Below are 23200 nucleotides of genomic sequence, written 5' to 3'. Positions count from 1 at the left end.
GAATTAGTCTGTATTCAAATATGCCCCCAGGCCTAACACTAGGATGTATCCGTGTGTTCAGGCTTACATGTCTCTCTCTCTTTTTTTTTTTTTTTATCATTTTTTAAAATGTTTATTCATTTTTGAGAGACGCGGGGCGGCGGGGGGGGGGGGGCAAGTGGGAGAGGGGCAGAGAGAGAGAGACACAGAATCCGAAGCAGGCTCCAGGCTCTGAGCTGTCAACACAGAGCCCGACGCGGGGCTGGAACTCACGGACCGTAAGATCATGACCTGAGCCGAAGTCGGACGCTTAACCGACAGAGCCACCCGGGCGCCCCCAGGCTTACCTGTCTCTAAGCGGGAGATAGAATTTTATTGGGAACATGGAGGAAAGAACACTTGATCCTGCCTCTCTTTAAGAGTTAGTGACGAACTGGGACACAACGTGGGGCGCATTAAATGTCACGTAAGCTCGTCTTCATTCTTGTTTTTCAAGAGAGCCTCACAATCAAGCCTGGCCTCTCCTCCCCATTCAGTACGAGAGTTTGGGTTCTTGTTTCAAGTGGCTCCGTCGAAACAGCCTTTTTCCCAGTTGTGTTTGCATCTATTCATTATTTTCTCAGTGCGGTAAAACAGACATTTCGGCTGCTTTCAAGGGCACAGCTATTCGTCGCGGCTCACACCGACCTCTGCAACCATCGCCTTGATTTCCAAAACGTTCTCGTGGTCCCAGACGTACGCTCTGGCCCCCTCCAGTTATAACCCTCATCTGTGGCTTCCTCCCAGCTCCTGCCAACCCCGTATCTACTTCCTGTCTCCGAACTTGCCTTTTGTAGGTTTTGCGCGTAAGTGAAACCGCGCCCGGCCTTCTGGCCTATTCTGGCTTCGCCGACCTGGCGGACTGTTTTCGAGGTCCGCCTGCCGATGTCGCACGGCTGCGCGCTTCCTTCCTCCTCCGGCTGACGACGATTCCTCTGCATGGCGAGCCCACGGTGCGCTCATCCGTTTGTCTGTTGGTGGACACGTGGCGCGTTTCCACCTTTGGGCTGCCGGGAACCACGCTGCTGGGGATATTTCTGTGCGTGAAGCATCTGTCTGAATGCCCGTTGCCGATCCTTTGGGGTGTATGCCGAGGGGCGGAATCGCTGGGTCATGGGGTGATTCTGTGTGTCGCTTTCTGGAGAACGTGTCAAACGGTTTCCCCAGCGGCTGGGCCACGTTACAATCCTGCCAGCCGGTGCATGGTTTCCGGTTCTCCACATCCTCCCCTACACGTGTGTTATTTGTTTCCTTGGGTTTTTTTTTGTTTTTTTTGTTTTGGTTTTTGGTGTTTTTTGTTTTTTTTGTCTTAAAATTGTTTTTTGCGGGGGCGCCTCGGTGGCTCCGTCGGTTGAACGTCCAACTTCGGCTGGGGTCATGATCTCACAGTGCGTAGGTTCAAGCCCCACGTCTGACTCTGCGCTGAGCCTGGAGCCGGCTTCAGATGCTGCGTCTCTGTCTCCCTCTGCCCCTCCCCCACCCGTGCTTTTTCTCTCTCTCTCTCTCTCTCTCAAAAATAAACGAAAACTTTTAATAAAAATAAATTGAAAACATGAAATTGGGTTTTTGTCTTTTGTTGTTGAGTTGTTGAAGTTCTTTATATATTGTGGGTATGAAACCCTCACTGATAGGATTTGCGAATGTTTGCTTCCGTTCTGTGGGCGGCCCTTCCACTCTCTGATAGCGTCCTTTGATGCACGAAAATTTTTAAACGTACTGAAGCCCGACGTATCTATTTTTTCTTCGGTCGCCTCTGTTTGGGTGTCACATTTAAAGAAAACCATTGCAAAATACGAGATCGTGCATGCTTTCATCTGACAGCTTTATAGTTTTAGCTCCTAAAATCTGGGTCTTGGACCAGTTCTGTTAATTTTCGTCGATGGCATAAGATAAGGGCCCAGCTTCCTCGTGGTATGCATACCTCTGGTTTGCTCAGCACCCTGTGCTGAAGGGACCGACTTCCACAGAATGACCTTGGCACCCTTGTTGAAACCACTGGGGTTTCAACCTGAGGGGTTATTTCTGGGCTCTCAATTCTATTCTATTGGTCTGAATGTCTATTCTTAGGCAAATACCACACTTCTGATTACCGTGGCTTTGTGTCAAGTTTTGAAATCGGGAAATACGAATCCTCCAACTTTGTTCTTATTTTTAAAGATTGTTTGGGCTATTCTGGGTCCCTTGAAATGCCCATGTGAAGCTTAGGATGAGTTTTTCCCATCTCTGGAAAACGTACCATGAGGATTTTGATAGAGATTGCTTTGAATCTGTATACTGCCTTGGGTAGTATTGTCATCTGAACAATGTATATATATTTTAAAAGGTGCCCTGTCTTTTTTTTTTTCTAAGTTTATTTATTTATTTTTGAGAGAGACGGCGAGAGAACACAAACAGGGGAGGAGCAGAGAGAGGTGGGGACAGAGGATCCAAAGCAGGCTCTGTGCCGACAGCAGAGAGCCCGATGGGGGGCTCGAACCCACAGACTGTGAGATCATGACCTGAGCCAAAGTAGGATGCTTAACCGACTGAGCCACCCAGGCTCCCCTGTCTATTTTTTGAGAGAGAGAGTGTGAGCAAGGGAGGGACAGAGAGACGGAGACAGACAGAGAGAGAGAGAGAGTGTGTGCATGAATGGGGGAGGGGCAGAGAGAGAGGGAGAGAATCCCATGCAGGCTCCACGCTGTCAACACAGAGCCCCCCCCTATACCGGGCCCAAACTCGTAAACTGCGAGATCCTGACCTGAGCCAAAATCGAGTCGGATGCTTAACTGATGGCACCACCCAGGCGCCCCTGTCATCTGAACAGCATTCAGCCTCCCAGTCCATGAATACAGTTCCAGCAGTGTTTTAGGATCTCCTGCATTCACCTTTTAATAGGGCATTCTTAAAAGTGGGAAAGCTGACCAGCCTCAAAGACTTGCATCCCTGTTGGTCACACTCGAGGTCAATGGGAAAGGCCTGTTTCTCACTCGAAATGTACTGCACAGAATGATTGCAGAAATAACCTCAGCGGATTAATTCAGTAGCGTCCGTCCAGTGTCCCCAGGCTTGTTTCGGAGCCATTGGTCGCCTTTCCCTTCTCTGCTCCTAGTGAGTAGTTAACGAACGGGATGTGGAAATAACATTGTTTAAAGAGGCCTTATTGCCTGGATCGCGGTTCAAAACGAACCTCCCTCCCCAGGCACTTTGCATTAGCGTAAAGCACACCTAACCGGTTCCTGGGACTTTCCTGCTTCCCGCCCGCGCGAGGTTAATTCTCCCGATCACCACACGATGGCAGCAAAGAGCAAAGGGTGCGGGAGCCGCGAAAGAAAAGGCGCGGGAGGAAGGAGAAGGAGGGGTGAGGGTGTGAGCGGGACGGACGCCGCTCAGGGCGGATGGCGCCCCCCGCCCCCCGCCCCTGGCCCGAGTCCCACACCCTGCAGGCCTGCGATATTGACCGGGAGCGTGAAACCGCCGCGTGCAAGTGGGTTGACACGCTCCAAGTGAGATCACACAGACAACTGTAAGAAAACCAGTATTCGCAGGGGGAACGGAGGGAGCGGAGGGAGCAAGAAGAAATGAGGGGCACATAGCAAGCCGCTCTCCCTCCCCGCCCTGGTGCGGGAGCTCCCCCACATCTGGTGTGGAGGGCGGAGGAGGAAACCAGAGGGGTGCCTCTCCCACGTGACCTGCCTTCCGGGGCTGCAGGCTGGGCAGGTACAGGCTGACCCCACGGCGCCCAGTCCCCGGCTGCTTACCTGTCCGCCATCTGAGATGGCTTCGACCAAAACAAATCCCCGCAGATTCAGTGGCTTAAAGCCATGCGAGTTCATTATCTCACCGTCTGTAGGTCAGAAGGCCAGCAGGCCTGGGTCTCCTAAGGCCGTGTCCCTACCTGCCGGAGAACCCGCTTCCAGACGCCCTCAGGTGGCCTGCTTGCAGGACTGAGGTCCCCGTTTCCTTGCCGGCTGTCAGCGGGGCTCACTGGCGGCATCTAGAGGCCATCCGCCTTCGCGGACTCATGATTCTGCATCTCCAAACCGGCCACACTCACTCCCGTCCTGCTGCTGCTGCTGCTTTAGCTGAATCGCTCCAACTTGGGTGGGAAAGGTGCTCTGCCTTTTATCTTTTGATTTTGAGAGAGAGACAGAGATGGGCAGGGGAAGGGCAGGGAGAGAGAGAATCCCAAGCAGGCTCCGTGCTCTCAGTGCAAGCCTGACCTGAGGCTCGAACCCGCGAACCGTGAGATCATGACCTGGACGGAAATCAAGAGTCAGACACTACGGGCGCCTCAAGGCTCTGCTTGTAGGGGCTCCGGTGATGAGACTGGGCCCACCTGAGCACTCAGAAACCTCTCCTCCTCTCAAGACCCTTTACTCAGTCACATCTGCGGGGGCCCTTTTGGCAGGCCAGGTTATGTATTCACAGGCTCCAGGAAGGAGGGTGCGGACATCTTTGGGGGGCTCGTATTCTGCCTGCCACACGCATGCTGGCTTTCCCAGGCCTCCGTGGTTTGGGTGGGGTCTGCTCTTCCCTCTGTCAGAGCTCACAGTGGCCCCCGCTGGCTCTCCCATTATTCTGGCCATCGCCGTGGCCAGGCCTTGGGGAAGGGTCCCGTTGGCTGACCCCGCCACCCCCAGCCCGCATACGCTCTCACAACAACTGAGCCCTTCGCCTCCTCCTGGCCGTGACTTCCTGCTCTGGCAGCTGGAGCCTTGTCCCTCAGAACACGAGAGGTTCTCCCCTGGAAGCCCCATCCCGGTCCCACGGCGAAGGGAAAGGGAAGAGAGAGGCCTCGGATCCAGCACATCTCTGAGGAACTCCCTCCGAGGCACGCGTGCCGGGTTGGGTTACTGGAGTCCTCCTATTCTGCTCCCAGTGCTTCTCTCCGGGTCTACACCCCACTCTGGGCGGACCCAGGCTAGCTCTCACGGGTCTACACCCCACTCTGGGTGGATCTAGGCCAGCTCCCCCAAGGCAGCCCCAGCAAAGACAGAGAGTAAGTCTTCTTCATCTTCTCCTTGTATGAGATTCACCGCAGGCACTGATATCAAGAAACAGAACGAGAGTGATAAGTTTTACCTACTCCGACCCGACCAAGCTTAGCCTTGGTCAGAGCAGCTCGGTTCAGAGCAGCTGAAGCCTCGGCTCAGAGCAGCTGAAACCCTCCGGCAGACAAGGCCCCGGACAGTCCTTTCATCCGCAAATTCTCCCCATTGGTGGCCTGACTTGTGGTCTGCCTTTCACACTCTTCCCAAACGCTTCCTGGGCCTTTGGCCGTTTGCCCTGCTTGTCAACATCGCTTACTTCCTTTGGGGTGAGTGGGGGGCCTCGTTGCCAGGGAAACTGAGAGCGGATGACGGGCCTGGGATCTTGACCTTGCGCTGTGCCTAACTGGATTCTGGCTATGTTCTTGGCTCATTTCCCTTTCACTTGCTTTTTTTTTAATTTTTAATGTTTATTTTTTAAGAGAGAGAGAGAGAGAGAGACAGAGAGACAGAGCACGAGTGGGGGAGGGGCAGAGAGAGAGGGAGACACAGAATTCGAAGCGGGTTCCAGGCTCTGAGCCGTCAGCCCAGAGCCCCTGACGCAGGGCTCGAACTCACGAACCGCGAGATCGTGACCTGAGCCGAAGTCGGACGCTTCACCGACTGAGCCACCCGGGCGCCCCCATGAGTTGCCAATTTCTGAAAAAAGAGTTGGTGCCCTCGTTCCTCCCAGGGCTGACCCATGACCGTCGGTTTCTTGATGGTGACGAATGAATGCTCTCTTTGCTCTTAATGAACTTAAACGTCTGCTGAATGCCGAGAAGACATTGGCAGAAAAGGACCAGGGTGGTTCCTTCCTTTGGGACTCTGTGAGTCGCTTGCTTTATGGCTACAGGCCTTAATCCACTCCACGCCGACCGCTTAGCCCGAGGTTGTCAATGGTTCTTCATCTCTATTTGAGGGATTTAGGTGATGCACCTCTAGCGACGTCGTAAGCTCTGTGAGGATGCAGCAGGGTCTTATGGTCTCCTATGTCTGAAGTGCAAGTTCGGGCGTCTAGAAGGGTCTGGTAACTAGCTGTAGACTGCGAAGGTGGGAACTCAGCGGTCATTCTTTCTTCAACCTCGGTCATCGCTCGTTCCTTTGCCCCTGTCCTGGGACAAGAATGGTGGTATATCCCAACACCGGCTCACTGGCATGACCGTCCTGCAGGTCAGTCCAACTCTGACGTTACCTGGAGCTGGTGCAGACCCCATGGGGTAGAGGGCAAGGTCCCGGCAAGACCGCCCCCTCCTCAGATGCCAGCTGCAAGAGGCGTCCTCAGACTACTGGCACTCCTGTCGGACTTGGCCACAAATTCAGGGCTTTCCCATGACCCGCTGTAGGTTCAATAACCTGCTGGAATGACTCACAGGACTCAGGGGGAACGCCAGACTTAAATCACCATCTTATTATAAAGGATACAGACGAACAGCCACAGGAAGTGAGGGCTCTAAGGGTCCCAAGTGCAGAAACTCCCTTCCCCATGGAGTCAGGATGCACCGTCACCACACCCTGATATGTTCGCCAACCAAGAAGCTTTCCAAGCCTTGTTGTCCAGAGTCTGGACTGGAAGTTTCATTACAGAGCCACGATTAATTAAATCGTTCGCCGTGTGCTTGAACTCAATCTCCAGCCCCCTCTCCTTTTGGGAGGTTGGGGGGGGGACGCGGCTGGGGGATGCAACCCTCTAATCACATGCCTGGCATTTCTGGGGCATGGCCAGTCCTTCCCATGAAGCTGTTACCTAAGGCCCCAAACCTAGTTAGCATAAACTCAGGGATGGTTGGAAGGGGCTCCTTATGAATGGAAAAGACTCTCCTATCAGATAATTCCAAGGGGTTCTGAAGCTCTGTGCCAGGATCTGGGGACAAAGACTAGATACATTCCTTATTATATGACAGTTAGCGTATGTGGTGTTAATAAAACTTTAAGCGGATGAATGAGGTTAAAACACTTAGACATTCAAGTATCTCTGAAGCTAAAGCCAGAGCATAAAGCCTTTAGATTTGGCAAGAAGGCACTCATGGATGGGGGAAATGTAGGCTCAGAAGGAAAAGACAATAAGCTATTATATATGTAATGCAACAGTTATAATCCAAGCCTTTGGAGGGTTTAAAGGGCTAAAAAAGACATTGGCTCACTACTGGCTGGGGAGACCTTCAATTCAGCAGGTGCAGCAGGGGTGGAGGGAAACAGACAAGAGGCAGGCAATGTGGAGGAGCGTGAGAGCAAGGTCATGGAATTGTAGGAACCGAGCGGCCGGTGAAGGGCTTCCGTTTGGGAACACGGAGAGATCCCCGTGCTAAGGCTTGAAGGAAAAGGAAGGAGCAACTTGGAAAACACACAACGGTTGACAGAAATATGGCGCCCATGAAACACAATGGCTGAGAGAAATATGGCGCCCACGAAGCTGGATGAGAGCAGGTATTTTTGTTAAGGCGGGTCACTTACAGAGCAAGAGTTCAGCAGGGTGACGCTATGAAGGACTTAGTGGTCTTGATTTCAAGAGGAGCCGAAGAGGCGAGAGACGGAGTGGTGGAGATTGCCAAGGGATTGCGATTCTACGCAGCGAACTGGTTCTTTGAAAAGCAGCTGCCAGATGACCTCTAGAAGTTTCTTCTAGCATTAGGGTTCCAGGATCCTACGACTTCTGAATGAGAACATCCACAACTTCCTGGAGTCTGCACTGTCTAGAAAGAAAGAAATACACGTGCGAGAATAACACATAGGCTAAGCAGTTAAAAGCGTTGGTTAAAAGTCAGAAAAAAAAAAAGAAGGAAGTGTATCTGAGAAGGTGAGGATGCCCAGGGACAATTTTTGCAGACTGGCCGCAGTGGGGATCTTGATCACTGAAGCAAACTCCAGAGTTAGCTTCTAAAGCTGGGTTCTCACCCGGGGCGGGGGGGGGAGTGGGTGGGCATGGTGCTCCCCGCACGGCATGAGGCAAATGTCCAGAGACATTTTTAATTGTGGCCCCGAGTGGGTGGAGATCAGGAATTCTGCTCAGCACCTGACACAGCCCAGGACAAGTCCCGGTGCCAAGAACCGTCGGACCCTTAAATGCCAACAGTGCCGTGGGGAGGAGACCCGCTGGTAGGAAAGCACCGTGGGGCTGCTGCATGAGCCCTGGCTGCCCTGCCTTAGGATTTCTTTTAACGGGAAGGAAAAAGCCAAACTGTGTCAGCTCCTGTGTCGGGCTCTCTGTTACTTGTGGCCGAATGAATTCCAGGTTGCTATGGCAGGAGAAGCTCTTTGGTTTAAGCTTGTCACCGGGTAATCCTCCGGATGACGCTCCCTTTAGATTATTCTTACTGGCACTTTCCACGATCGTACAGGATATCCAGTCCCATCTTTGAAGCAGAAAGAAGACAGCCACTCGGTAGCTTCTTTTGCCAGAAGATGCCAGCACCATCGGTCCCCTCCACCTACGTCACCAGTGGGGTCAGCCGGGTCCAAGATCACGGGCCTGAAGAAGACGCAGGAGCATTACACGCATACTCTGTAAAACCAGTGGCCTCAGGGGCGCCTGGGTGGCTCAGTGGCCCAAGCGTCTGACTTTGGCTCAGGACGTTATCTCATGGTTCATGAGTTCAAGCCCGCGTCAGGCTCTGTGTTGGCAGCTCAGAGCCTGGAGCCTGCTTGGGATTCTGGGTCTCCCTCTCTCACTGCCCCTCTCTTGCTTGCCCTCTTTCTCTCTCTCTCTCTCTCTCAAAACTAAATAAATATTTATTTTTTTTTATTTAAAAAAAAATTTTTTTTTCCAACGTTTATTTATTTTTGGGACAGAGAGAGACAGAGCATGAACGGGGGAGGGGCAGAGAGAGAGGGAGACACAGAATCGGAAACAGGCTCCAGGCTCCGAGCCATCAGCCCAGAGCCCGACGCGGGGCTTGAACTCACGGACCGCGAGATCGTGACCTGGCTGAAGTCGGACGCTTAACCGACCACGCCACCCAGGCGCCCCAGAACTAAATAAATATTTAAAAAATGTTTTTAAACCAGTGGCCTCAGAACGGGGGCCCCATTCTACTCTTAGCCGTAAAATAATGTGTCCTATGTTTTAGATGCCAGGAACTCAAATATTCTGATATAGCTCAAAGCAATTTTCTAGAATTCAATTACATTTGTCGGAAGTGTTTTGAAAGGTGTCACTCAGTATACACAGGATGGCGTAATATACACATTTCCTTCACGTTAGGGCAGTTGAAAAATGACGCGGGGGGCGCCTGGGTGGCGCAGTCGGTTAAGCGTCCGACTTCAGCCAGGTCACGATCTCGCGGTCCGTGAGTTCGAGCCCCGCGTCGGGCTCTGGGCTGATGGCTCAGAGCCTGGAGCCTGTTTCCGATTCTGTGTCTCCCTCTCTCTCTGCCCCTCCCCCGTTCATGCTCTGTCTCTCTCTGTCCCAAAAAGAAATAAAAACGTTGAAAAAAAAGAAAAAAAAAAATGACGCGGAATTGAATCAATTGTAATGTCATGTGGGCCACACCCACAGGAGGCAGCCCATGGTATTTTGCTCTCTCCTTCTTCCCCTCTATTCCTTCTCAAAGCTTTTTTTTATTTTCTTTCTTTTTGCGTCCTCTGTTTTTGTGCTCTGCTGGGGGCACTGAGTGGATACACTAAGGTTCCCCGCTATTCTTGAAGGGTAGCGGTCTTGTGGGGTACAGATCCGAAAGGGGAGGTAGAATCCGGTATAATAAAACTCCCTCTGGTAGGATGAATCGGCCATGAAGGAATGACAGCATTATTTCTCAGGGACACATTTCTACTTCCACACCTCTAAGATCTGCTAACGAATCCACACTTTCCCTTCGGCCTGGAAAGATGGACGCATCCCAGGCTCCTGGTACCTTGGTCCTTCCTTCTCTGTTCCTCCTGGATGACATCTTCTCCCATCCCCAAGCCCCGAGGAGTTTCTCCCCAGAGACTATGGCAAGTTCTGTTGGCCGGCACCTTTCCACCCCCACCAAACTCCCTCTTCTGCTTCAAACATGGGGAATCACGAATCATGACCCCAGGGAGGAGAATCCGGGTCGCTGAAATAGCATTGGAGGGAGTCAGGTTAAGAAAAGGAAGGGGCAGGGGGCGCCTGGGTGGCTTAGTTGAGCGACCGACTTCGGCTCAGGTCATGATCTCACGGTTTGTGAGTTCGAGCCCCGTGTCAGGTTCTGTGCTGACAGCTCAGAGCCTGGAGCCTGCTTCGGATTCTGTGCCTCCCTCTCTCTCTTCCCCTCCCCTGCTCATGCTTTGTCTCTCTCTCTCTCTTTCTCTCAAAAATAAAGATTAAGGGGCGCCTGGGTGGCGCAGTCGGTTAAGCGTCCGACTTCAGCCAGGTCACGATCTCGCAGTCTGTGGGTTCGAGCCCCGCGTCGGGCTCTGGGCTGATGGCTCAGAGCCTGGAGCCTGTTTCCGATTCTGTGTCTCCCTCTCTCTCTGCCCCTCCCCCGTTCATGCTCTGTCTCTCTCTGTCCCAAAAATAAATAAACGTTGAAAAAAAAAATTTTTAAAAATAAAAAATAAAAAAATAAAGATTAAAAAAAAAAAGGAAAGGGCAGGGTTTGGAGCACCTGGTTCTCTGGATCTGGGTCAGTAGGAAGTTCCTCACGGTCTCATCCTCAAAGTTGTAATTGACCGTCCAGAAGACACAGAGCTGCTGGTATTTTGTGACCAACTCCAGGACCGTCCGGAATCCCTCGGCGGTGTCGAAATTCTCTGCCCCGCTCCCCTGCTCCCAGGCGTAGATGGTGAGCAGCTCCAAGGCGTACTTCGGGGGCAGAGACCCCTTTTGCTTCAGTTTCCTTTCACACTGAGGGAAGAGGGGGATGCCAGACGATACCGGCGAGAGCAGGGAGGTGCAGTGAGCTCAGCCAGCCTGCCGGAGACCGCACGCTGATGACCGCTGGGGCCCCAGCAGGACAACTGGGCCAGGAGCCGCAGGGCCCATGGGATGGTCTGGGGCAGGTCTGAGCAGGGTAGCTTTGCAGGGGCTCCCTCAGCAGCACATGCAGGTTTCCGCCTTGTGCTCCGACCATCTAGCACTCCCTGGAGCTGTAATACAGCTACCGTTGAGAAAACCCCTGCCGTGTGCTGGCTGTGGGGCCGGACATTCTACGGGTCATCCCTAACCCTCTGGCCACCCCACCAAGCAGGCACAGATGGACGTTTCTGATGAAGACAAGCAGGTTAGGGAGGGGAAGGGACTTGCTCAAGGTCACAGCGCAGCCTCAAGCCCTCTGAGCACCCCGGGGCTGGGGGTGTGGCCATTTCTCTGAGCTTCTGGGATGGAAACCACAGGGCCCAGTGTCCGCCTCAGGCTTCAGGGAGCTGGACGCCGGCAGGAGGCGTCTCAGGAAAGAGCCGGCACTGTGCCGGAGGTCTGCTGTCATGGAAATTCTCGGACACTCCCTTGTGTGCGAGACAGGTGACGGAAGCGAAGGCAGGCTAACGGTTAGAGAAAATGCAGCCCCTGGTCCCGCCTGTCTTCCAAGGATGGCATCTGTGCCTCTTACGGGCGCGGAGCAGAAGGTCAGCCGTGCCACTGACCTGTAGGCACGCAAATCCCAACTTCATCCGCCCTTTGTACGCAGAGTAACCTGGGTTCCTGCGGAGTTCTCTGGGTGTCAAAGCAAAGGTAAAATAAACCACCCGCGGCAGTGTTGATGGGAGGGGGTCCTCCCTACCTCGCCCCACTTAATGGGGGTTGGTGACGGGACGCACAGAGACAGTCAGGATCAGTGGACAGATTCCCGAAAGTGGCTCAGCACCCCCAGCGTGGGAGAGCGTGGGCACACGGAGCACTGGTTACGTACTGACGTGAAGGTCACAGAGCATGATGAAAACAATAACCAGATCGCTGGAATACGAGCAGTCGTACCTGTTTGTACCAATGCTTCACCAGACGAATTAAATCCTTCAGCTTGATGGGTCGGAAGGCCACGAAGTTGCACTGCAGCTCCGTGAAACAGGTGGAAAATTCTCCCCCCTCGGCGTCTGAGGATTTATACAGGTCAATGAGCTCTGCGTAGACCTTGGGGCTGGGTGTAGAGCCGGAGTTCAGCTGACCTAGCACGGGGAAGATATTTAGATTGTGCCTTCCCATGTGGATGCACAACATCACTCGTCATCAGGGAAACACAAATCAGAACCACAATGAGATACCACCTCACACCTGTGCGTGGCTAAAATTAACTCAGGAAACGACAGATGTTGGCGAGGATGCGGAGAAAGGGGCAACGCTTATGCACTGCGGGTGGGAGTGCAAACGGGTGCAGCCGCTCTGGAAAACAGTGGGGAGGGTCCTCAAAAAGTTAAAAATAGAAGTCCCCTACGACCCAGCAATTGCACGAGTAGGAATTTATCCAAGGGATACAGGTGTGCTGTTTCGAAGGGACGCATGCACCCCCATGTTTATCGAAGTCCTATCGACAATAGCCAAAGTATGGAAAGAGCCCAAATACCCATCGACTGATGAATGGATAAAGAAGATAGGATATATATGTTCTACTCGGCCATGAACAAGAATGAAATCTTGCCATTTGCCACAACATGGATGGAACTGGAGGGTATTATGCTGAGTGAAATGAGTCAAAGAAAGACAGATATCCTATGATTTCACTCCTATGTGGAACATGAGAAACTTAACAGAAGAACATAGGGGAAGGGAAGGAAAAATAAGATAAAGACAGAGAGGGAGGCAAACCATAAGAGACTCTTAAATACAGAGAACAAACTGAGGGTTGCTGGAGGGGGGTAGAGTGGGGGAGTGGGTTAAATGGGTGACGGGCATTAAGGAGGACACTTTTTGGGATGAGCACCGGGAGTCCTTTGTAAGAGATGAATCAGTGGGTTCTATTCCTGAAGCCAAGACTATACTGTATGTTAACTAACTTGAATTTAAATTTTAAAAAGGAACCATTTTCAAACATTTTTCACAAATACAATGAATCCTGGGAAATGACTTGGAACTCTATTAGTATATTTGAATGACTGATGTCGAAGATACTGGGAGCATCTCCAGAGTAATGAGATATTTTTAAAAATTATACAGTCTATATGAATGCAGGTGCTATTACTAAAGTATTATCTAGAATTGCACTGTCCATTGTGGTTATATGCATCCAAATTAATTAAGGGGAAACAAAACTAAAAATTTAGTTCCTCAGTCCTACTGGCCACATTTCAAGCTCTCAGTAGGTATATAACATTCTCATCACCCAGAAAGATCTAGACTGAGCCGATGGGCAGTTTGCTAACTATGGCCTGTAGGCCAAATCTGGCCCACTTCTTGTTTTTGCAAATAAAGTTTTATTGGAACGCTGCCATGCACTGCCCATGGCTGACAATACTGCTATGTATTGTCCCTGGCTGCTCTCGGGGTACAGTGGCAGAGTTGAGTAATTGTGACAGATACTGTATGGTCCTCAAAGCTGAAAATACTTGCCACCTTGCTTTTACTAAAAAAAAAAAAAATTTAGCCAAACCCTAATCTATACTGTTATTTCCTCCCTAGAGACACTAAGAACCATTCGGAGGGAAGGTACCAGAGTCTTCTTGATTCTGATTTGAAGAATGTCTGAAATAGCCTGCTTTCTTTTTTTTTCTTAAAACATTTTTTTTGAGATTTATTTATTTTTGAGAGAGAGAGAGCATATGCAAGCTGGAGAGGGGCAGAGAGAGGGGGACAGAGGATCCAAAGCAGGCTCTATGCTGACAACAGCGAGCCCGATGTGGAGCTCAAACTCGCGAACTGTGAGATCGTGACCTGAGCCGAAGTTGGATGTTCAACCCAGGTGCCTCACCTTGGTTTCTGTTAATACAAAATGATGTATCTGTCATTCATGAATTGGATTTCCAAAGTAGATTTTTTTCCTAAGATTGACGGCACTCAGATTTCTTGTCTTTGCTTCAGAATTCTTCCCACAGTCTGTTTGTTAATTTCCTTCACTAATACCTGAAGCGTTTTATCTATAAATGTGTACAGAACGCCTCTGTACCCCATTCTTTGATAGGTATTATGAGTCATACCGCAGGACCCATATAAGATGTGGGTGCTGGACATCGTCGGGATACTTAAGTGACCAAGGAGAATGAAAATGTCCATGGTGGGGAGGGGAGTGCTTGAGTGGCTCAGTCAGTTAAGCGTCCAACTTCGGCTCAGGTCACAATCTCACAGTTTGTGGGTTCGGGCCCCGCGTCGGGCTCTGTGCTGACAGCTCAGAGCCTGGAGCCTGTGCTCTCTCTCTTTCTCTCTCAAAATAAACATTAAAAATTTTTTTTTAGGGGCGCCCGGGTGGCGCAGTCGGTTAAGCGTCCGACTTCAGCCAGGTCACGATCTCGCGGTCCGGGAGTTCGAGCCCCACTCCAGCAACCCTCAGTTTGTTCTCTGTATTTAAGAGTCTCTTATGGTTTGCCTCCCTCTCTGTCTTTATCTTATGATGATGGCTCAGAGCCTGGAGCCTGTTTCCGATTCTGTGTCTCCCTCTCTCTCTGCCCCTCCCCTGTTCATGCTCTGTCTCTCTCTGTCTCAAAAATAAATTAAAAAAAAGTTAAAAAAAAATTAAAAAAAAATTTTTTTTAAAAGAAAAGAAAAAAAAAAGATGTCCACAGGGGTAAGGTGTTGTTGCTATGACTCCTGCCACCTGCTGGGGGCACTAGACCCGTGAGTCAGCATCACTAAGTCACGTGGCTTTCCCTCCACCCGCCTGGCCCCATCACCCCAGACCCCATCTTTCCTCCTCCAGAAGCTAAGGTCTGGGGGGTCTCACCTAGCGCATTAAATGCAGGCAGCACATCAAAGTCAACCCTTTCGTTGAGCACTCTGGATTTTAGAGAGAAGCTCAGCACCCTGGGAGCCTTCCATTTTGAAATCTCAAACTTCACTTCGAGCTTTTTCTGCTGCTGACAGGCTTCTAGCTGTTTACGGATTTCCTTGATGATACTGCACCTCTCACTTTTTTGGGAGGTGTAGCTTTTAAGCGAGTCTGGGAACACCACGAGGTCGGCATCGGAGCCCGTCTTCAGAGCCGTGCCTTTGCCGGTCGACCCTCCCTAGCGAAGAAAGGCAAGCTGAGTTAGAGCATTTTCTAGACCCTGAGCCCCTTGCCCCCGTGGGCCGGTGCCAGTGAGGTTGCCGAGGGGGTAGTTCCAGGTTAGGGTCCAGTCAGGGCTGAGTTCAAAGCAGGATGTTCACCTTTTCCTGGGATAGTTTGGCTCCAAAGGTTTTCTCATGCCCTTCGATATGCTTATTTGCACACAAACAACAGATGGGCTAGGTACAAATTACCTGCTGCTCAAGTCAACTTTCTAGAGATGCCTCCTAAACGGCATTTAGCTTTGTCTGGATTCCTGTCACCTGAGAGAAATCAAACTGGATGCAATCAGTACGCTAAAAGTTCTCGTTTGTTCTCTCATTCGTGTTTCCTCTGGGGATCTGGGGATCCCGGGATGAATATTCATGACTTAGGTACAAGGGTCTGCAAACTTTCTGTACGGGGTCAGATAGTTAAGTGTGGGGTATGTATGTCCCTGCCACACAGGCTTCTCCACTTCCTCCTCCCTCCTCCTCCTCTTCCTCCTCCCCTCCCTCCTCCTCTTCGTCCCTCCTTCCTCCTCTTTTTCTTCCTCCTCCTTCCCCCTCCCTCCTCTCCCTTCCTCCTCCTCCCTCCTCCTCCTCTTCCTCCTCCCCTCCCTCCTCTTCTTCCTCCCTCTTTCCTCCTCCTCCTCCCTCCTCTTTTTCTTCCTCCTCCTTCCCCCCCTTCCTCCTCCTCCCTCCTCCTCCTCTTCCTCCTCCCCTCCCTCCTCTTCTTCCTCCCTCCTTCCTCCTCCCCCTTCTCCCTCCTCTTTTTCTTCCTCCTCCTTCCCCCCTCCCTCCTCTCCCTTCCTCCTCCTCCCTCCTCCTCCCTCCTCCTCTTCCTCCTCCCCTCCCTCCTCCTCTTCCTCCCTCCTTCCTCCTCTTTCCTCTTTTTCTTCCTCCCCCTTCCCCCCTCCCTCCTCTCCCTTCCTCCTCCTCCCTCCTCACTCCTTCTCCCTCCCTCCCTCCCCCTCCTCCTCTTCCTCCTTCCCTTTCTACTCTAACAACTCTGTAAAACTGCCAGTTCATTTTTTAGCTCCCTGGCCCTGGTTTGGCCACCCCTGCACGAGGCAGCCTAGGCAGTATGCCGGCTCAGCCTGTCTATTTGGAGGGGCTCAGCCTGTAGGCACAGCTCTTTAGCTTATCGGCGTCTTTGAGGGCGAGTTGGAGAGAAGCCAGCTGCCTCACGGAGAACCAACCTCCACACTTGCTGCCCTGGTTGCCCCGGAAAGTTCACCCGACATTTGCAGGGAAAACGTTTGTTTTACCCACGATTAGTAAATGCTCGGCAGCGGGTTAGAGGTGAGGGGAGGGTGTTCGCTTTCCCGTATCAGATGCTCGAGCCTGCTTCATTCACGCAGCTGGTCTGCAGGTGTTGGCCTTGGCCGGCCTCTCCCGGGTCACAGCCCCCTCCTCACCTTCTCCAGGTGACACCTTCCTTCCCTGTCACCCAGCAGACAACACTTCCCAGCTCGCAACCAACTTCAGGAAGAAAGAAAGCACCTTCCTGTGTGCCCGTGGTTCTCTCTTCTTCTTTTTTAAAGTTTATTTTTGAGAGACAGGGAGACAGAGAGACAGAGTGCGTGCAGGGGAGGGGCAGAGAGAGGGATAGACACAGAATCTGAAGCAGGCTGCAGGCTCCGAGCCGTCAGCCCAGAGCCTGACGCGGGGCTCGCACTCACAAACCATGAGATCGTGACCTGGCTGAAGTCAGACGCTTAACCGACCGAGCCACCCAGGCGCCCTCCTATTTTCTTCTCCTTCAATGTGCCATCGTACCTTTTCTTACTTTCTACCATTGTGTTAATGGGGATCTCGGGAAGGAAGGGAAGAACAGGCCTTGACAATTCTAACGTTGCCCATGAACTCGGCCTGTTTTCACCCCGATGAGCCTCTGTGAGACATCTGACTCCACGTTTGGCTTATGGGATATTGGACCTGTCTCGGGGCAGCAAGCACCCAGGTCTGTCTGGCAGCGTATGGGCGCTTCCCCGCTCCCTTCGGGTGGGACGGGGGCGCCTGGGTGGCTCGGTTGGTTATCTGGTCGCTGGCGCACAGACGGAGGGAAGCGTGTTAGCCCGTGGCCTTCGAGCCATGGACAAGAACGACCCAGTCTGCTGAATCTCTAGCTCAGATGACAGGATGAATCAGACTCCCGTGGTCAAGGCAAGAAAGAGGTCACTCTTTGGTTCAGCGTATATGGAGTTTGGGGCCTGCCGGGGTTTGAATTGTAGCCCCTGTGCTGGGAAGGTGAGAACGTGACAGAAGAGGAGACCCACGGAGAAGGTGATGGGGAGGCAGGGGCCGGAGAGGGGCAGGTACCCAAGAGCAGGGGCGGCCCAGGAAGTCCAACGGCGTGCTGTTAATGACGCACGCAGCGCACGGGCGCCCCCTACTGACAGCCAGGGTCCTAGGTGCCCACCTCCCCGGCTCGCCTCCCCGCGTCCCTTGCCCTCCAGCCGCTGGCAGGGCAGGCCTGCCGGGCTCCGGGAACCGCTTCGCTCCCTGCCGGTCAGACCCCGTGGGAAAGAGGCCAGTACTCACCTTGACAGTTTTCTGAACTCTTGTAGCTGAATGTGGAAAGCAATTTTTTTGAAGGAATCTACAGATGATGTCAACAGCTGTCGCAATCTGGCCCAGGAAATTTCTGTCGGGCTGGAGAAAGTCCTTGATGAACTTATCCAGAAGGTGGCCCGGTGTCGCATACAGTGGCGCTGGCTGGGAAGGGGGAAGAACGCTCAGCGCTTGCATCCACACACCCCAAGAACGTTCTGGAGAGTTTGGGGTGGCAGCCAGCCCCCAGCCCCCCGGGAGCTGCGTGCGGTGAGCTAAGAGCACGTTCTTCTCTGGCAGCAAACTCAGAGGGCTCGGTGGAAACAACAAATACGACACCGATGATGGGGACCACTGGGACGTAGCTAAAGGGGTAGAAAGTTAAACATTTGGGCGTCTACATAGACAGGGGTTCCCTGAACCATTTCTGCAACTTTCTATACGTTTGAAAGTTTTCAGAATAAAAGCCGGGAGGGGGGGATAGTTTTTTAAAAGCTGTTTTAGGAAGCCGGGAAAATCGAGGTCAGAGAGCAAAGACCAGAGTCCGGTGAACGTCGGGACAAGGAGTGGCCGTACGACATCCCTTCTGGATCCCGTCCGCGGGGTCCTTCCTGTCCAGGGGCCCTGGAATTTGGGAATCTCACTTATATCCCACTTCCTTGCTCAGTTGGCTCTCCACTTCCTGAGCCAAACGGAGTGGTAGATTCATGCCCACCGGACTTTGGATGTCAATCAGTCCCGCGTCTGTGAAACGTGGAATTTGGTTGGCCTCTATCCGGCCTCACGGGCACCCCGTGACCCCCAGAAAACCGAGTGGATTCCGTGGCCTAGACTGACAACGTTCTCGTTGGACTGTCCTTCTCCGACGAGCTCTGAGAGCGCAGGGGCATCCCCTGTTGGTAGATGTGCTTCCCTTTGGGGGATGGGAGGGGAAGCCATTGTGTCTGCTCCACAGTCGGCCGCTTGACCAGCTCTCCAGTTTCTGCAGGGACGGCTGCCGTATATCTGCCTGGGGCTCCGCTCCTTTCTTTACGTCCTAAACGACCTAACCACCTGCTCTCTCGCCTGCAGCCATCGATTGAGATCTCTAACCTGCAGGGGGGCCCAGGGGGGCTCAGTTGGTTAAGCATCTGACTTCGGCTCGGGTTCGTGAGTTCGAGCCCCGCGTCGGGCTCTGTGCTGACCGCTCGGAGCCCGGAGCCTGCTTTGGATTCTGTGTCTGTGTCTCTCTCTGCCCCTCCCTGGCTCGCGCTCTGTCTCTGTCTCTCTCAAAAGTGAATAAACATCAAAGAAAAAAGAAGAAGACAAGGAGGGAGACGCAGAGACAGGCTGTGAAGACACAGCAGAGGAGGCCGTGTGAAAATGAAGGTGGGGACGGGAGGCACAGGGCCACAGGCCCAGGAGCACCAGCAGCCACCAGGAGCTGGAAGAGGCAAGGAAGGACCCTCCTCTGGAGCCTTCGGAGGGAGCACAGCCCTGCCCCCACCTTGACCTTGGACTTCTAGCCTCCAGATCTGTGAGAGAATGAATTTCTGCCGCTGTAAGCCCCTTTGCCACAGCAGCACGAGGACATCCACATGCGGTGCTCTCGGGGTCCGACTCCAGTCTGGGTGTCGGGCCGCCCTCCCTGCAGCACGACGCGAGCTGCCTTTGCGAAGCCCCCTCACCAGAACATTCCACGACGGCCCAGGTGGCTCGTTCGGGCTGAGACATGACAACCAGATGTGAGCTTCCTGCTGCAGCATTTGCCAGCACGCCTTATCTTTGCCCACGTTGTTGGTCGGGTCGGCTGGGTCCAAGATGACCGGCCTAGGAATTCCGTTAGATGAAAAAAAAAAAAAATCAGTTGGGCCGCACGCGGAAGAAGAAACCCGTGTTGGGGAACGAGGCCTGGACGGGGCGTCCGGGAACCTGGACTCAAGTATTCAAGCTTCCTCTCATTTCCTGAGGTGCTTCGTCTGAGAGTTTCGACCCTCAGCTCCTGCCGTCTCTGCTTGGCAGAGATGTTCTACGAATAACATAGTAAAACGGGGGAGCCTGGGCGGCTCAGTCCGTTAAGCGTCCGACTCTCAACTTCAGCTCAGGTCACGATCGATCTCACGGTTCGTGAGATCGAGCCCCGTGTTGGGCTCTGTGCCGGCAGCGAGGGAGCCTGCTTGGGATTCTCTCTCTCCCTCTCTCTGCCCCTCCCCTGCTCATGCCCACACACACACACCGTCTCTCAATAAACAAATAAACTTTAAAAAATAACATAATAGGGGCGCCTGGGTGGCGCAGTCGGTTAAGCGTCCGACTTCGGCCAGGTCACGATCTCGTGGTCCGTGAGTTCGAGCCCCTCCTCGGGCTCTGGGCTGATGGCTCAGAGCCTGGAGCCTGTTTCCGATTCTGTGTCTCCCTCTCTCTCTGCCCCTCCCCCGTTCATGCTCTGTCTCTCTCTGTCCCAAAAATAAATAAACGTTGAAAAAAAAAATTAAAAAAAAATAACATAATAAAGTGGTTAGTCCCTTCCTTCTATACGGGAACCCCCTCTTGAGTGTTTTGGGGACAAGACAAAATAGGACGATGGTTTGGAATGCGAAAAAACATTGGTCAGGCTCCCCCTTTTGGACAGACCCCGCTGGGAAGAATGGGGCTGAGCCCTCACTCTAAAGGGCACAGCCTGACGTGCAGAGCAACGGGTAGAGAGAGAGGGTGGAGGCACGTTTGGTACCTTGATGACCGGAGCTGGCTCAGCAGAATGTTCCGGACCGTCTCATTCTCAAAGTTGTAGTTGACCATCCAGTAGACACACAGCTGCTCCTGCTGTTTGATTAGCCCCAGGACGGTCCTGAGGCCTTCCACGATGTCAAAGTTTTCTGCTCCGCACCCCTGTTCCCAGGCATAGACTGTCAGCAACTCCAGAGCATACATGGGCAGCGGGGGTGACCCTTTCAGCTTTGCCTGGCACTGTGGGAGAAGAGAGGGGGCAGTGGCTCATCTGGGGATCCAGGCCCCCCATGCCGGGGGCCCGAAATCAAGGAGTCGGACGTCTATGGGAAGTCGCCATCCCCCCCCTCCCGGTGACGAACATGACACCATGCCTAAAATGTGGCGGAGTGACAGTGTCACGTCCTGGCAAGGATAAGGGACACCTCAAGCTGTCATACGTTGCCGATGGGGGTGTCATTAGGTACAGCCATTTGGGAAAACTCACGTTGGCCATACTTACTAAAGTGAAATGTATACGTTATTACATATGTATTTAATATTATATAACGTTACGTATTGCATATGATATACTTATGTAATGCTATGTGTTTTATATACTATGTAATAATATATAATATAGCCTACGTATGTGTTTATTATATACACACGTACATCTAAAAATACGTCGTGTGTACGTGTATCTATCTACACATACGTATCCATATAGCTCATACCCTGTGTATTTATTCAACAGAAATGAGTGCTGAAACTCACGAAAAGACGTGCGAGGGACCATCCGTGGCAACCTGATTCGCAATAGCCCCGATGTGGACGCGGCCCAAACGCCCACTAGCAGGGCGGATACAAGCGCGGTGGACCAAGAGAACAGAATCCCACGAGACGGCGAGCGAGCACGAGTATAGGCAACCGCGGAGACGAACGTCTCGGGCATCACGTCGGCCCCAAAGTGGCAGACACAGAGCGCCTGTGGTGCCATTCCATTGATATCAAGCTCAAAAAAGAGCCGAACTGATTTGTGGGGACGGACGTCAGGACGGTGGCCGTGGCGGGGGGGGGGGGGGGGGCATTCACCGGGAGAGGGCTTCAAGCGGCTGCTGGGACGCAGGGAACGCGTCCTATGTCGATCTGGATGCTGCTTACGGGGACATAAAGACGCAGTGGGCTGTATACCTGGGGGTCCTCCTTCGCTGGACCTGAGTGCTCTCGCTTGAAAGGAAACGGATGCCGGCAGTAGATGACGTAATTGGAAAGTTACCTGTTGGTACCAGTACTTTACCAAGAGGATCAAGTCTGTCAGTTTGCTGGGACGGTTGTGAAAAAACTTCTGCTGGAGTTCCGTGAAGCAGACGGAGAATTCGCCGGGGAGGGCTTTTGTCACATCCAGGGCTCTTTTGAGCTCTCGGTAGATCTGGGGGCTGGGCTTCTCACTTAAGCCTGGAGCGACAGAGAAGCACAGACCTTCCGGTGTTTGGGGAGCCAACAGCGGGGGGTCTGTCGTGCCTCGACAGCACACGTCCGTCGCCTCATCTGTAAGGGAACTGGTGTATTCCCCCCAAAAGGTGAGGGGCGGCTTGCCTCGCTAGGTAACAAAACGTGGTCTAGCATTCACGGTCGTGAAAACCGCTGGCCCAAGACAAGGTCAGCAGAAACAGGGGGATCGAAAGCACGGTTATAAATGAGGAAGGGAGAATTCCAAACTAGCGGGGAACGACGGCTTCTTTAACAAATGCTCTTGGAGCGGCTGGCATTCACCTGGAAGAAAAGAGGGTTCCTGTATCGCAGACAATATACTCCGCTGTTGAGCCCAGCCAGGGAATGTTCTGTTTCAGAGAGTCAAGCGTGCGGGGACTCTGAGGAGGCAGGCGAGGTGAAGGCAGGCTACTGGAGGCTGGGGTCAGAGGCCAACAGGCAGGCACACTCCCCTCAGAAGCAGATCCCATGATGCCAGAGAGTGGCTCTCAAACCAGCAGGAATTCTGCTGCCCAGCTTCTCTGGAATAGGGCCCAGGAGCCTCCCGAGTCAACGAATACGGGTCTCTCGAGCCCCAATTAGCTCTGCGGGAGGTCTGCAGTAGAGACAGCTGGGGACTCTGGTTTTTGTGTGTGTGTGTGTGTTTTGTTTTTAACTAAGTTTCAGGTGATTCTGACACCCGCTGAAGTTTGAGAACCACTTGGTGTGGGGTGAGGACGGAAATGCAGTGGGAGGGGCATGTCAGTAGGTCCCAGGATTTCCTCAGGGTCTCCACTCTTGCTACATCGAGCCCTACTGTTTACAAGCACTTTTTACAAACACGTGAACAAAGGGAGCCAGTAGCCAGCTTGTTCCTTTCATTCGCCCTGACAGTTACTGACTTCCTACTTTTAGCCACACATGGTTCGGGGCTCTTGGCACCCGAGGAGGTCAAGGGAGAGAGCATTCTACGCTCCTCGATGATGGCAACAATGTAGCTAACACTCGCTGAGCGCCTACTCTATGCCAGACACAGTTTAAGCCCTTTCAGGTAGCGGGAAATAGGCCAGGGCCACAAAAGTCCACGTGGGTGGCGCGATTAACCACTAACTTAACAGGTGAGGAAACGCAAACACTAAGAAGTCACATAAGAGGAAGAGTTCGCCTTTGGGTTTGAAACCCTGGGGAGACAGCAAGTGGAGCCGGACAGCAGTGGAAGTTGGCCTGGAGCTGGTGTGGAGAACAGGCCACGTTAGTTGGGCAACTATTTAGCAAAGAAAGGAATTTAAGAATTCACCCCTAAGTTACTTTTCTCAGAAAGCAATCATGGTTTCCTTTCCCAAAAGGATCTCGGTTTGCAAGATGTAAGTCTAGCGCCATCTGGTGGCAGCCT

At 52.7% G+C, this 23200-nt stretch overlaps 1 protein-coding gene across 1 annotated transcript in view; it reads right to left on the bottom strand.

The window, feature by feature from the left end:
• Positions 1–6412: 6412 nt before the first annotated feature.
• The window catches only part of OAS3 (2'-5'-oligoadenylate synthetase 3), a 44119-nt gene continuing 27331 nt past the window's right edge, over positions 6413–23200 (bottom strand). Inside the window, exons 19-27 of the mRNA XM_043559165.1 lie at positions 21614–21792; positions 20360–20595; positions 19317–19458; positions 17641–17814; positions 14792–15074; positions 11902–12089; positions 10595–10833; positions 8343–8496; positions 6413–7720 (exon numbers count right to left, since the gene is read on the bottom strand). Coding sequence (XP_043415100.1) covers positions 7637–7720; positions 8343–8496; positions 10595–10833; positions 11902–12089; positions 14792–15074; positions 17641–17814; positions 19317–19458; positions 20360–20595; positions 21614–21792 — 1679 coding nt within the window. The 3' untranslated portion in view covers positions 6413–7636. The remainder of the gene's footprint in view (positions 7721–8342; positions 8497–10594; positions 10834–11901; positions 12090–14791; positions 15075–17640; positions 17815–19316; positions 19459–20359; positions 20596–21613; positions 21793–23200) is intronic.

The sequence above is a fragment of the Prionailurus bengalensis genome, chromosome D3 (genome assembly GCF_016509475.1).
Source record: "Prionailurus bengalensis isolate Pbe53 chromosome D3, Fcat_Pben_1.1_paternal_pri, whole genome shotgun sequence".
NCBI lineage: Eukaryota > Metazoa > Chordata > Mammalia > Carnivora > Felidae > Prionailurus > Prionailurus bengalensis.
This window is presented reverse-complemented; position numbering and strand designations above follow the sequence as displayed.